The sequence below is a fragment of the Verticillium nonalfalfae genome, assembly GCF_003724135.2.
Source record: "Verticillium nonalfalfae strain VnAa140/NRRL 66861 chromosome Unknown scaffold_48, whole genome shotgun sequence".
Classification (NCBI taxonomy): Eukaryota; Fungi; Ascomycota; class Sordariomycetes; order Glomerellales; family Plectosphaerellaceae; genus Verticillium; species Verticillium nonalfalfae.
The window spans coordinates 22941-37524 of record NW_021167273.1 but is presented as its reverse complement, the minus strand read 5'-3'; the positions used below and the strand labels follow the sequence as shown (position 1 = coordinate 37524).

Below are 14584 nucleotides of genomic sequence, written 5' to 3'. Positions count from 1 at the left end.
CTCTTTTCTCCGGATATGCAATTCTTTTGGGGAAGTGGTCAAGGTTCTTGGATCGCCTACCGACTTCCCAAAAAAATATGGCCTTGTCAATTATAAGACCCCATCTCACTAGGTTCAATCAGCGGCACCTCTCGGTGCTCCTCCGGATTTTATTCTTCTCGACAGGGACTTCTGCAAAGCGAGCAGGCCGCCTCTCCGTGTGCGACTGATTCTTCGAGAAGAGGATGGAAGAAGTTGGAACCCAATGAGCAAAGGCCAGAGATGGGCCCGTGGTTGAAGTTTGAACGTCGGTTGAAGCCTGCTTACCACCAAAGGTGTCAAAACCGGATCACGCTCACAGATCATATAAATTTGACGAGACCAACGGGCTAGCAAACCGCACATTGGCACAATAATCACCAACAGGAGGGAATGGAATTTGGGATGAGATGTTGAGGGCGGAGGACATGAAGTCGCTCGGGTCTCGACTCTGACCCCTGTCAATACAATTATCGCTATGGTGCTGGCTCGCTCTTGTTATCTCCTCTCGACGACACCACGACTGCGACCAGTGCCATTACATCGCTCACGGGACGGATCGCCTGCGCCCGGCCCTGGCCAGCCCTGGCGCCCGCCGTCAGCGAAAGTGATCCCCTCAATTATCCCTGTTCAACTCTACTTGATTGCCCCAAGCCCCCATCACTTAGCCATCTTCCCTCTTCCGATGGATCTGATCCACGGTCGTCGCGTTCTTCAACCACAGCCTTCTTCCCTCATTTCCCCCACAGCAGGCAGCGCATCCCCGCAGGCATGCCCCGAGTAGCCTAGCCACCGGTCCCTGCTAGACTCGTCATCGGGATCTTTGGCGCGATTCAGCTGCTCAACCCTGGCTGGCCTCGTCTGTTCACGCCATTTCTGTTTCCCTGTCATTGGGACACAGCTTTCGGGCGGCATTCGGTCCCCCGAATCCACAAGGCGGCACCTCGACTCACTTTACTCTTCACATCGCCTCGCTCTCATCCTACCCCATCCGCATCCAATTCCACATCAGCCCTGCTGTACCTCTGATCTTACGCCGTGACCAATCCGACTGGACTCTGGAAAGGACTGACTCGTTCGTCCTGTCTGGCTCTGCCCGCTGTGTGCCTCGAGCTGTCGCGGCTCAGCTCGCCAGCGCGACGGCAATGCTTACCTTGTCGACTTGCCCCTGCTGTCCGCCTTGCGCCTGATAGCTGGCTGCCCGTTCTGTCACATTCTCACCAGCTCGACTTTTCAAGTCCCCCTGCGTGCAGTAGTCCGTACATCCCGGCGCCGACCCGACTTCCGCGTTACGATCCCGCCCGACCCGATCTCGACTCATCTGCACTTGACACGACCCGGATCAGCCGCTGACTATCGGCACAGTCGGCGCTCTTCTGGCTGCTGCTGTTGCTACTGCTCCCCCACCGCTGCCGCTATTGGATGGTGTGTCCCTCGACGACCAAGCGACACAAGACAACGGGCCACCGACACGCGACATTTGACTGATGGGCCGTCAACAATATGACTCGGCCCAAGGTCCCGCCTGAGAAGCGCATTCGAACTGCTCAAGCTTGCGAAACGTGCAAGCGGCGAAAGCAGAAGGTGAGAAGATGGCGCATATTTCTCATTCTTTTCACATTCCCTCCCAATGCTTCCTTGTCTGTCTTGTGCCGCTCCGGCTTGAGTAGCTGTTGAGTTTTGCCTCCCACAACATCGTCGCGTTTGTCGTTCCGCACCCGAGGCACGGCCAAGTAGCCGCCTATGCTTTCCTTCCCTGATACCCGTCACTGCACGTCCAACGAAGCGCTCCGGCCGCGTCGTAAATTTGTACACCTGTGGCTCGTTAGGGTCTCACTACTTGAGCCTCAAACCGTTGCTTCGGCTAGGTGCCGCGCCGCCATTGACTCTCTTCAATCCTTCATCTCGGCCAGCGGCTGTTATGGCGCTGTCTCACCCAACTCTGACGTCGGAAGAACTCCCTTCTGGTGACCTCGACTTGGTCGCCAGCCGTTCCGAGGCGCTGTAGCGCCACACAAAGTCTCACAGCGACGGAAGGCTCAAGTGTCACCGTCAACTGTTGTGCACATCTGCTGCTGCGTCTGGCCTTTACTATTCGCATATGGCACCTCCCGCCGCCCAGCCCAGGGACAGACAAAGGCACCAGTTTGACGACGACGAACGCTCATGTGCTTCACGCATCAAAATTGACCATCTTGATACTCAAAAATACCCCCGCTCGGCGTCTTGTTGAATGTTTTTGGTTGCTAACATAAACGGAAAGTGCAACGGCATACAGCCCTGCAATACTTGCAGCAAACGGAGCCTGGATTGTACCTACATAAAGGCACCCAATAGCGATCTAGATCAGCTCTCCCCGCTCCCGTCCGCCACGCCAGCAAAGCGACGCCATGTTGACGATAGTTCACCGGTGAAGACTGATTCACCAGAGATCAATTTGCCAGATCACCATAGTCCCACCACGGTGTATGCGCCCTGGAGCAACGATCCTAGTCGACACGGGAGCATCGTGGGACGTCCCAGGGTTGACACTAATCCCAGCACATCCACTGAGCCAGACAATGAGCTTCTGGCGCCAGACCATGAGTACGAAAACAACTCTAGAAATAGCACGGTTTCTGGGCCAGACGAAGAGACGTCCCTTCTTCAGTCCACGAGAATGCTACAGGACCCAACTGGAAGGCTACGTAAGAAGTCCCAGTACCAATCTTAGTGCATGGACGGGCTGACCTGGTGAACCATAGTCTATGTCGGAGACTCTGCCTCGTTGGCTTATCTGCAGCTCATTCGCATGATTGTTGAGACAAGGACAGGTCCCAATGCGTTCACCATGGATCCAAGCCGACACAAAATCATGGAGCCGACCATCAGCATGCCAGCGAATGTGCGACCATCCCACATCCTGCCTGATCAAGAAACGGCGAAAATTCTAGTTGCCTCTTTCTTCACCAATGTGAGTGATGCTCCATCTTGCCTGGTGATCGCGTCGCGCTCGGCTTCGGCGTTGATCATTACCTTTTTTTACCACATCCGACTGATTTTCTCAGACGCATGGTTTGATTGAGATTTTCAACCGCTCGGCATTTGAGGCTTCCGTTGGGGCATGTTATTCCGATCCTCTTTCCGCACAGTCGTCTTTTATCTGTCTGCTTTACTTGACGTTCGCGATCGGCACTGTTCTCGGGACGCCGTTGCCGTCAACTCGAGAAGACGCGGTTTTCAAAAAGCTTCGGACAGATCAATTCAACAGAGCGGAAATGTTCTTTCGCAGCGCCAAATCTCTTGCAGATCCCGTCTCTGGTTTTGAAGACGCCGACTTTTGGTCTGTCCAGGCGTTGTCCCTGATGGCCGTCTATATGCTCGCTGTTTCGAAGCGCAATGCGGCATATGCCTACTTTGGTAATTTGTCACGTGCTGTGCTACAGAGTCTTGACTAACAAGTGGACAGGCATGGCAGTGCGGTCTGCATTTGCTCTTGGTCTACACAGAGTGCAAGAGAACCATTCCATTTTTACGAGCGAGGATGTGAGGTTGAGACGAAACCTATGGCGAAGCCTTTTTGTCCTCGACAGGTTTTTGGCAGCCTCTTTAGGACGCCCAGCCGCCATTGCTGAAGACGAATGTTCAGAGGACGCCTTGATGGTCTTCGAGAAGAACCATGTGGGTGAGCTGACTCGAGTCTCCGATACCTCCAGCGGTCTCGACGCAGCCGTCCGAAGCTGTCAAGTCATTGGCCAAATTCTAAAGAAGATCTACGCCCGAAGACGAATATCATTGCGACTAGCACATGAAATCGCGGAGCAATGCCAGAAGTGGAGCTCCTCCCTACATCCCGATCTTCACTGCACCAAGGTGCGGACAAGACCCTGGCACGCAGCACAGGGCATCGCCGCCCTGCATGTGAACCTTCTCTACTCGCACTCGATACTTCTTCTGACGAGACCGTTCTTCATCTGTCAACTCAGCAAAGTCCACAACGAACGCAGTGGAGTAAAGCTGCCGGTCCCTCGATGGGTCAACCGCATGTCCAAGTATTGTGAGGCTTGCTTCGCTGCATCCACCCACACCATCGACCTGGTACAGCAGGCATATGAGAGCAACTACCTGCCGCAGCGAAACCCTTTTGTCTTGTAAGTAGCATTGCTTTCCATCTTCACTAATCACTAACCGTGTTGTCGCTAGATACTTCCTCTTTGCTGCCAGTCTTATCGTACTGAGCAATGAATTCGGCTCAGTCTATGCGAACCCCTCGTACGAGTTGTTGATCAACAACTCAATCACTATTATGCAGTATTGCGCAAAGTCTGACCCCCAGGCTAATCGACTGCTCTATATTCTCAACTCGTTCAAGGCGGCTGTCGCACATGTTCGGGAGCAAGACATGGATACGCCTGCTCTACCTGGCCCTGCCCCCCTTGCCAGCGGCGTTGACCCCATGGTTGGCATCTTCACGCCCAGCAAAGGATCTCGAAGAAGTTCGTTCGTCTCGCCGGTGTCGGCAGTTACTTCTGCGAGCAGAGCAATGGCGGCACCACCGGCGCCGCTTGCGATGAAGATGGAAAGCACCCCGCACCCCTCATTCGGAATTGCGGGTGTATCGCCGGCGAGTAGTGCAGCCGTCAGCAGTGGGGGACGGGATACGGACACGGGTGACAACGAGTTGGACTTTGACAACCTATGGGGGCCTTGGACACCTGCACCGACTTCGGCACTGCCCGCGGTGGCAACGAATGGCGGCCCATCAACATCGGCAAGGCCAATGGGACCCGGAGAAGCCAGAGCGGCGGCTCAGAGCGAGAGAGCACTTGGTCCAGGACATGTACCGAACGACAAATTGGCGTCAGCATACGGCCGATACGGTGCCGGTGGGATTGTTTCTAACGGGGATGCGATGCCTACTGGCCACAGTATCCCCTCGTCATCTTCGTTGTTCGCACCCGCTGAGTTTTGATGTTTGGAGCTGCAGACCACGCAGGTGAGAGAGACTTTCAGCTTACCAATGGTTTGTGAAAACTGGAGAACAGAGCAGGAAAGGGAATTGTTGTTCTTGACGAGTTTCCTGCGTAATGGGAATTTGCATGGCCATGGGCGGGCTTGGCAGGTTTGGGGGAGGAGTTACGGACGTCGAAAAGGTGAACAGCAAAAGGTCAGGGAGAGAAGAAAAGGATACCCAAGTTTTATTTATTCATGTTCATGTTCCACAAAGCTGATGAGCAATCGAAAACAGACATTTGCTTCATCGCAATCCAGTCACAGCCATATGCATCCATCACACTAGGCCACCGGTCAGGCACCCGTACGTCTCCCCCACAGGACAAAGCAATAGCAAATACGAGGGTGTGTGTACTCATTTTCCGGCCCTGATACAAGTGCCCGCGTGTGAGCCGTGCATGTGATGCATATTCGCGAGGTGAGACCCGGGGGCCGAAGATAATGGAGCTAGGCACTCGTGTTTGACACGGCCCGTTCTATCTGCTACTTTCCCCTACAGGACTACTTTTCCCTAAATGAAGGAGGCGTGACCCTGCATCGCTTGCCACTCTACCGAGTCCATCAACAACGCCTCTCTTGTCTAGAAATGCCCCAAAGCATGCCGCCCGTTGAGTGAGAAGATGAAGAAGGAGAAGGAGAAGAAGAGCATCAGAGAAGGGAAGGATCAAGCCGCCTCGGCCAGGACAAAATCAAAGTCGACCCGCCATCTGGCCCCCATTGGATCCGTTTCGTCGGCCGGCCGGAACACGGCAATGAGGTCCTCCTTGACGGCGAAGACGGTGTCGTCCTCGAGGTGGGGGTCCTCGGCATCAAAAAGCTGGGTCGTCAGCGTGCGGCGGCCGGGACACGAGACGATGAAGTGTATGTGGGCCGGGCGGAAAGGGTGGCGGTCTAGCAGGCCGAGCAGGCGGCCGGCGGGCCCGTCGTCGGGGACGGGGTAGGGCGGGGGGCGGAGACAGTAGAGGGCGAAGCGGCCGTCGGTGTCGGTGGGGAGGCGGGCGCGGAGGTGCATCTCGGGCTGGGCCGGGTCCTGCTGCTCGTACTGGCCGTTGGGGGCGGCGTGCCAGACGTCGAGGGTCGCGTTGGCCAGGGGCGTGCCCGCCGGGGTCAGGACGCGGCCGGTGAGGTGTGTCAGGCGGGAGGCGTAGCAGGGGTCTGTCAGGAGAGAGGGGTGGATGATGGAGGCGTTGGCCGGGAGGACGGGGGCCGCGGTGCGGTAGAAGGGACCGAGGATGGCGGACGGCGTCGAGGTTGCTGGGGCCCGGGCCGTTGGAGTCTTCTGGGGTGCGCATTTCGGACCACCCCGGGCATCAGAGGTTGGCGGCTGCGTCTGGAGCGGAGCGGAGGGCCTTGGGCCTTGCTTGAGCGAGGTGATCTCGTCGACGAGGGATTCGAGGCCGAGAACGTCGCACACGAGTTGCGTCTCGTTGCGCGCGTCGTTGCTCATCTGGCCGGCCTCGTTGAGCTGCGACGGTGTCAGTATGGTGATACATCGGGCGTCTGGCCTCGGAACAGAGGGACTGGACTCGGCTGGACGGGGGCAGTACATACGAGCTGGATGCCGGCCATCCACTCATCGGCGGTGAGCTCGACCTCACGAGCAAAGTCATGCAGGTGACGGAGGAGGGCAGGCATGATCTCGGCCAGGCGGGGGTTGGCATTTCGGCCGGTGGCGGCGATAACACGTGCTGTGAAGTCGGGGTCGAGAGCCGAGCCGAATCTTCCGGAAGAGGCGGGATTCGGGGCCGACTTCTCGGTTCTATCCCCGTCCCTTTCTATTTCCCTGGGCATGGTGGTGGTGGTCGTGGTCGTCTTCTTCTTCTCCCCGTCGGCGGCCACGATGACGGACTCGTGGTGTTTCTCGTCGGCGCGGGCAGCGTGTCGACTCGTCGGAGCAGGATAAGAATGCTTAGGGGGACAGTGATGCTTAGAGGGTTGGTGATGCTTTGGGGGATGTTGTCTCAGCGTCGTGAATCGAGGTTGAGCGGCGGCTGACTCGGGCGGCGCCAACTTAAAAGAGGGGCCGCATTGGGTCTGGTGAGGAGAAGCCGAAGAGGTGCTCCTATTGAGGCTGAGGTTCGACCGCTGTTCGAGGGTTGGAGGTACCATGGCGGCGATGGTGATGGTGATGATTATGGCGTTTCCTTTCCAAAGAAGAAGCTTCGAGGAGGGGTCGAAGCAGTGAGCGGTGGATCGCTGGACGAGGTCGCTCGTGGTCTAGACGTCAAGATAGAGTGTGAGCGAGCCTGGGGAAGATGAAGTAGCTGAGCGATCTGAACCTCAACTTGGCCCTGGAAAGCTAATTGAATCCTCAAGGTTGCAAAGCACCGTACTTGAAAGCAGTTTTACTCGAGGGCTGCTCAAAAAGAAATCACTTGTCTCCCCGGAGATGATGACGACTCTAGACGGTTCGTTTTTTTTTTCTGATTTTATAATCACTTCGCCTAGCCCGGCGTCACAGGTGGCCTTTCGTCGCCCCCTGATGCAATACATTCACATCTTCCTCCTACTTCTACTCCTCCTGATCATTATGGTCCCCCGCCCCCTTCATTCCCGCTCATCTGCCGCAACCCGGCCATTCCCTTGACAATGTCGGCCCCGCGCAGCTGACAGGCCTTCCCCCCCCCTCTCTGAGGCAAAGAAAAACAAATGATGAGTGTCGACAGCCTGCCGGGGAACAGGCCAGGACAAGAGACGTCGTCAGAACTCCGTTGCCGAGCATCGCCAAGTGGGATGGAGCGTGGCAGGGTTGCTACACGGGATCTGGTTCCGGCTGCAGATATCGACATGTCGCTTTTCGACGCATGTCTTGTCCCAGGGCAAAAAAAAACCCCCACTGCCACAAGAACAACAGCCGCCACAATTCTGCACGTCGCTTGTTTTGGTCCAGCATGATCTCACTCACCTGTCATGATGCAGATGTATGCAGGAGATTGGAGAAGAAGAAGAAGAAAAGAAACGAAACAAGCAGAGTGACAGCTACACAGGCCATGCCGCTTCTTACCAGCAACCCGGTCCGGCAGGGCCCGCCCCACTCCCTCCTCTCTCTCTCTCCACCATACACGTCGTCGTCGCTGGAGAGCGACTAGTGGAGAGGAGAGGTGTGTGTGTGTGTGTGTGTGTGTGAGAGAGAGAGAGAGAGAGAGAGAGAGAGGGAAAGCGGGCTGAGCAAAAGGAAAACAACAGAGGCACAGACCGGCCTCGGAGATGCAGTCGGGATTGCGGCTTACTTCTAATTGCTGACCACCATGTCCGCGGAGAGCTGAAGAGACGCAATGCGCCAGGCTTGCTGATGCGCGTCTGCATGGCACTGACAGGAAATCGTCTTCTCACATGGGGCTGGCAGGCGCGTGCGTATGGCGTGAGGGATCCATGTACATCGTGCTGGAGAGAAAGGATGACAGCATGTGTGGAGAAAGGTTGTGGGATGTGCACTATGCGGACGAGCGCAGGCAATCTTTGACAATGTTTGCGACGAACGGGTGGAATCGAGACAAGAGGGAAAAGAGACATGAAGGGAAGAGAAAAAAGTGCGCGATTCTTTACGGCGCAAACATGCACTATGGGAGAGCTTCATGTGGCCCACGACAGTGGCAGTGCTTTGCGCAAGGAGCCTGTTCTTCGAGTCTTCTCTTACCCCATGCTCACACACGGAAGAAATGGCGCTGATCGACCCAGCGAGATGCGACGCTGCTTGGCGTCCGAGCAACACGAAGGCTGAGGACGCTTGGCCAGGGGTGAAAAAAGGGGGGAAGAGGTTACCATCATACAGTATCACCCTGCATGTTCATGTTTGACACGCTTTCAACTGCCTTGCTCTGCCAAGGACATCCAATTCAACCGTGGGTCTGACGAACCGGCAGAATACGTACATTTCAACTTCTAGACCGCATCCACGCGCCTCCGGAAAACCCTCCCACGCATCCCCGGCACCCCTGAATGAAGAATTATATGCAGACGCTCCACCTCGCCGCAGCCTCCTCCCTCGTGCATCACGCTGCCGGGGCTTCCCCCACTCACCACGAGCGGGGACCAAACGTCTCCCCCTCACCTACGAAGGCCTGAATGGCCTCATTTTTAAAGTCCATCGTCTCCTTGTACACAGTGTTGCCCCACCACTTGGGCGGCTCAATCTTATGCATCGATAGCGCGAAGAAGATAACGAGCGTCGCGAGCGCCAGACCGAGGTCTAGACCGGACGATGTCAGGAAGTTCAGCCGCGACCACCATCCAAAGTGGCGCTTGCGAATCCAGTAGTTGAAGGTCATCCCCACGATGCCCCAGCTGAGATAGTTCAGCGGCGTCGCCGGCGGGATGCTTCCGGCACCGCCAAAGATGAGTGGCGCCATGAGGAAGCTGAAGGGCGACTTGGGCCAGCGCTTCGCAGCAAAGTAGATGACAATGGGCACCACAGCGCCGACGCCGAAGAAGATGAAGAGGCCCGAGTAGATCTGGCCGGGGGAGAACATGCGCGCCGGGCCCAGGAGACCCCAGATGACCGACGCCGCGAAGAATACTCGCGCACCGGGGCATGTGAAGCGGTCCACCTGCTCCGGAGTGCAGACGCCCTCCACGCGCTGAAGCGCGCCGTTGAGGACGAAGATCTGGATCACGCACGAGACTGTTGTCGACACAACCTGGGCCCAAAACATGGTGCGCGGTGGGATCTTCATGTAGTGGCCAAACTTGAGATCAGCTACGAAGCTGAGCGCGCGAGACATGGTGATGTAGCCAAACGTCTTGAAACTGTACTATGGTCAGAGTGATGCCTCGCACGACAGATGAGTGGGCCATCTTACATCATCAACGCCAGCGGCCGGCCGGGCTGGATATATCCGTACACAAACTCGGTCATGACGTTGAGGCCGATCTGGTGATTCGTGACTGCCTGGATAATGCCGATCGGCACTGAGAAGAAGAAGGAAATGGCCACGGACAGCAGGAATGCCCACCAGGTCATCATGGTAGGGTATCCTAGAACGGCCACAAACCCTAGACCAAGCATCTGCATATTCGTCAACTTTGGAGCCCCCCCCTCCCCGTACCGAGCTAGCTAGGTGTTTGTGTACTTACGACGGCGAAGAGAGACCAATACCACCAACTTGGAGCCTCCTTATACTTCCTCATGAGTCTCATGTGAACATCAGGCTTCTCCTTGGCGCTGTTCTGATACTGTTGCCAGATCTGCTTTCCGTTATGCAGGTATGTGTACACGATAAGAGATGAGATGGCGGCGAACGACAAGCCGTACGACATGGCAAACGTTGTGCTGATGAACAGAGGCGAATAGTTCTTGTAGGCCTCCTCGTCCAGCGTCATGTCGGGCCTGAGGATGCGGCTCGTGTTGTACCGTTGCCCGGTGTTGTCGTAGGTGCCCGAATCGCTCATGGGCAGGTACTGCGCGTACCAGACGCCGGTGTAGTGGAAGATGGAGCACAAGGTGATGAAGAAGAAGATGACGCCGACCATCGTGTTGGCAATGGCTTCCCTGAAAACAATCAGAAAATGTTCGGCAACTGCGGCGAAGGTGTCTGCATGACCTACCAGGGAGGAATCAAAGGAGAACCAACGAAACCCGAAATCTGCGTCCAATCAAATGTTAGAGGCAACAGTGAGAGACCTGTCGAGCCGCCGAACAGCTGATTCACAACAGGGTTTCTGGGGGCCATCCAAGTCGCAAACGCAAACACGCTCAGGCACTTGACAAAGTATCCGGGAATCCAGTAGTAGCAGAACGCTCCCAGAGTGACCAGCGCGAACCACTTGTAGCGCGGCATTCTGCCGCCGAGGATAGAGGGGTCAGGTCTGTCGCTGCGATCGTACATGGCATTCATCAGGGTCACAGACACCAAAACGCCGGGCCAGATCATGGACGCGGGATAGACTGCGAGGTCAGCCGGGATGCTTGTACGAGGGGTAAGGGGCGGCGAGAAAATCATACCGAGAAACTTCCTCAGAATACCCGCAATGCCGTATCCCAGGGATTGCGTCGAGATGGTTAGCAGCATCTGAAAGGTGAGGCCAAAATCCTGCTTGTAAAAGACGAGCTGGGCCAGGATAATGTCCGTAGCATAGGCGACTGAGAAGGAAACACTAGCCATCACAACGATGATGGAGTGCTCCTTTCGGTTGAAGGGACCCGGGTTCAGACTCCAGCGGATGCCAAAGGTCTCAAAGCGTCTCGTCGGCATGACTTTGGTCCAGCCATGGCCCATGGGCCACGATATGATCTGAGCGACGAGGGGGCTGATGCCAATGGATGGCGAGCGTAGCGAGAAGAACGTGTTCATAGAGGCACCGAGGACGACAAGGAGCAAGCCGATTGTCCAGGCTCGTATGGTGTTGCAAGGCGCGTCCTCATCGTAATTTCGAACGGCGGAGCGGACTTCGGCATAAGGAGAGTCCTCCTCGTCCTCCTTGTCCATGGCGAGCTCGTCGTCGGCCACACTATCCCGCTGGGCTCCTGGTCGCGCGTCGTACTCCTCGGGGAGGGCAGGATCTAAGAGAAGTTCATGTTCGGATGCTTGCTCATCATCATCACCCACGTCGCCCTTGAATGCTCTTGACTCACCCCATTGCGAGAGACTCTGCTGTAGGTCCCCGACGGGGCCGGAGCTTTCTTGGAAGCCGGCGGCCGTCAGGCCTACGCTCTTGTCTGTCTCGCGCCCACTTGCTGCAGCCTCGGCCGTGGAGGTCATCTCGTAGTCATCGTACTCAGCAGCAGCACCAGAGGCTGTCTTGGACACCCGGCTGCTTGAAGTTCGCGCCATGATAGGCGTCCCACTTGGATGGGAGATGTATACAACGAGACGATTTCCCCGCGGGCATGGAAGGCAGTGGGCTTAAATGGGGGGGGTGATTCTGTTAAGCTCTGGGCGAGGAAGGGGGGAAAGTGGTGGAAAAAGCTAATAGTATAGTTCGCGGCGTCGCAGAAGCCACGAATGAAGTGCTTGTTGTGTTCGGAGCCAAGAGTGTCGTGGCGAAGGCTGCGCTGTAGGGGACCACGCGCCGTGGGCGTGTCGCCAAAGCGGTGCTCAAGGTTTGGTGGCGGTGGTGCTTTCGTCGTCTGGAAGGCTACGTACGTCGCGTTCTACACTGTGGCCATGATATCGTCGGTGTGAGTATGGCGGAGAAGACGGCAAGTGATGGGCGAAGGAGTCTATACAAGCAGAACAGAATGCCGGACTCTGAATCGGCAAGAAGAGGCTGTCCCCTTCGGCAATTGAGATCTATGTGGTTCGCGTCCAAGATTGCAAACGAGGCTGCGGTGCTGAGAGAAAAGTGTTCGATTGGTTTAAGTTGAGGTGTGGTCAATCTGTGTGTATGGCTCGAGCCGCATGAGGACGCAACGTGGCCTGGGTCAAAGCCTTGGGCTTGGGCCTAGGTCTTGAGTCGTGGACAGGAGCTCTGCCAGAGATGTATGCGAAGATGTGATCAGAACATGCCGGCGATGTTCAAAGGTAACGATACTCAATGGCTGAAGTGGAAGCCTTGAGTAGAGTCGCAGCACGATGATCGGGACAGACGACGTGGTGCTTTTGGGTAAGATGAGATGGGAAGGTGAAGCTGAGCACCGCCCCTTCCACAGACGTGTCCGATGTTTCACACTGTGCAGATCAGCTTTTTAGGGGTCTTCGGCCGCAATTCAACACGGGCTGGCCACTGTCAATACAGTGTCGAGTTCGGTTGTAGCGTTCGAGACCTGAAACTCGACTGAATCGGGCCTAGCATAGTCCTTCCTGGAGCTCATCCCTGACCATCGACCTTCAAGCTCTGACGTCCCCTGCCACTGAAGGTACCTATTTTGCCTGTGAGCAAAGAGAGGCACTACACGGCAAACGCAATCGCCTCAGAGCTCTTCAGTCCAAATCCTCTTCGACTCGTCTCACACCTCGAAAGCTAGAGAGAACTCTGGCATGGCAGGATAATGCGACGTGTCGTCGTGACAGGCCTCGGCGCCATCACGCCCCTCGGGGTGGGCGTTCGCACCACCTGGTCCCGTCTCCTGGCTGGTGAGTCGGGCATCACGACCCTGCACCACCTCGAGCCGCGCCAGCGCTGGAAAGACATGACCAGCAGCGTCGCCGGCCTCGTACCGACAGAGCAATGGCGACCACCCGAGTGGCTGAACCCAACAGAGATGCGCCGCATGTCCACATTTGCCCAGTACGCCGTCGCCAGCGCCCAGATGGCCCTCGACGACGCCGGCTGGCACCCGGCGAGCCACGAAGAGAAAGAGGCCACGGGCGTCTGTCTCGGGAGCGGCATTGGCAACCTCGAAGAGATCTACGACACCAGTCTGGCGTTTGACCAAGGCGTGAGCATCCCCCGCCTGTTTGGGATGGCCTTCTTTCTCTCCCACTGCGCGGGACGTGTTGAAGCTGACTCCGCGCCAGGGTTACAAGAAGGTCTCGCCCTTGTTCGTGCCCAAGATTCTCATCAACATGGCCGCCGGCCACATCTCCATGAAGCACGGTCTCCAGGGCCCCAACCACGCCGTCACTACGGCTTGCACCACGGGGGCTCACTCGATCGGCGACGCCAGCCGCTTCATCGCCTTTGGGGACGCCGACGTCATGGTCGCCGGCGGTACCGAGTCCTGCATCCACCCTCTGACCTTTGCCGGCTTCGGCAGGGCACGGTCGCTGTCGACGAGGTACAACACCGACCCCGCAGCGAGCTGTCGTCCCTTTGATGCCGGCCGCGACGGCTTTGTCGTGGCCGAGGGTTCGGCCGTCTTTGTCCTCGAAGAGCTCGAGCACGCGAGGGCGCGAGGGGCCCGGATCTACGCCGAGGTCAAGGGGTACGGGTGCAGCGGGGATAGCCATCACATGACGGCGCCGCGGGAGGACGGCCATGGCGCGTTCAGGGCCATGCGGGCGGCGCTGAAGAATGCCGGCATCAGGCCGGCCGACGTTGACTACATCAACGCCCACGCCACGGGGACCCAGATCGGAGACGCTGCCGAGGCGTCCGCCATTCGGACACTCATGATGGGCGACGAGGGCGTCGCTGACGAGTCTGAGGTGACTGTCAGCAGCACGAAGGGTGCTGTCGGGCACTTGCTGGGGGCGGCCGGCGCTGTGGAGGCGATGTTTTCTGTTCTGTCGGTCAAGGAGGTGAGCGGCCAGCCAGCCACCGCGGAAAACGCAGGCAGTGTATGCTGACAATCTACGCAGAACCTCGTCCCGCCAACGTTGAATCTTGAGAAGCCCAATGTTGGGCCGAAACTGAACTATGTGCCGCTCAAGACGCAGGAAAAGGAGGTCAAGGTTGCCATGTCGAACAGCTTTGGATTCGGCGGCACGAATGCTTCCTTGGTATTCGCCAAGTACCAGTGATGCACTTGGAGGGATCCCATGTAAAACCTCTGTATCATCCTGTATTATTCTGTACACCAACCCAACATAACGATACAAACTTTACATGACTGCTCTTCGATGCCTCTCTGGCCCGCTTCAGGCGATGCAACCCCCACGAAGACCCTGATCGCCCCCACCCAAGACAACATGTGCACAGCCTTGACAGCACCAGCAGTAGCATCGGTGACCCGTGCACGCGCTTCGATCCGTAG

General features: G+C 57.0%; 4 protein-coding genes across 4 annotated transcripts; 2 read left to right on the top strand and 2 right to left on the bottom strand.

Moving 5' to 3' along the window:
• Positions 1–1521: 1521 nt before the first annotated feature.
• On the top strand, positions 1522–4969 carry D7B24_006572 (uncharacterized protein; the record flags this gene model as incomplete). Its single annotated transcript, XM_028640699.1, has 6 exons — positions 1522–1602; positions 2297–2705; positions 2763–2971; positions 3351–3417; positions 3467–4148; positions 4201–4969. 6 exons carry the CDS (start codon positions 1522–1524, stop codon positions 4967–4969), a joined length of 2217 nt encoding a protein of 738 aa, XP_028495085.1.
• A 705-nt stretch (positions 4970–5674) lies between these two features.
• On the bottom strand, positions 5675–7119 carry D7B24_006571 (uncharacterized protein; the record flags this gene model as incomplete). Its single annotated transcript, XM_028640698.1, has 2 exons — positions 5675–6475; positions 6562–7119. The coding sequence occupies 2 exons, from the start codon at positions 7117–7119 to the stop codon at positions 5675–5677; spliced, it is 1359 nt and encodes a 452-aa protein (XP_028495084.1).
• A 1907-nt stretch (positions 7120–9026) lies between these two features.
• Positions 9027–11780, bottom strand: D7B24_006570 (uncharacterized protein; the record flags this gene model as incomplete). Its single annotated transcript, XM_028640697.1, has 6 exons — positions 9027–9756; positions 9810–10015; positions 10084–10498; positions 10555–10894; positions 10952–11509; positions 11582–11780. The coding sequence occupies 6 exons, from the start codon at positions 11778–11780 to the stop codon at positions 9027–9029; spliced, it is 2448 nt and encodes an 815-aa protein (XP_028495083.1).
• Positions 11781–12521: 741 nt separating this feature from the next.
• On the top strand, positions 12522–14351 carry CEM1 (Mitochondrial beta-keto-acyl synthase; the record flags this gene model as incomplete). The annotated part of the gene is made up of 4 exons (XM_028640696.1): positions 12522–12552; positions 12960–13327; positions 13407–14129; positions 14190–14351. The coding sequence occupies 4 exons, from the start codon at positions 12522–12524 to the stop codon at positions 14349–14351; spliced, it is 1284 nt and encodes a 427-aa protein (XP_028495082.1).
• Between the last annotated feature and the right edge of the window lie 233 nt (positions 14352–14584).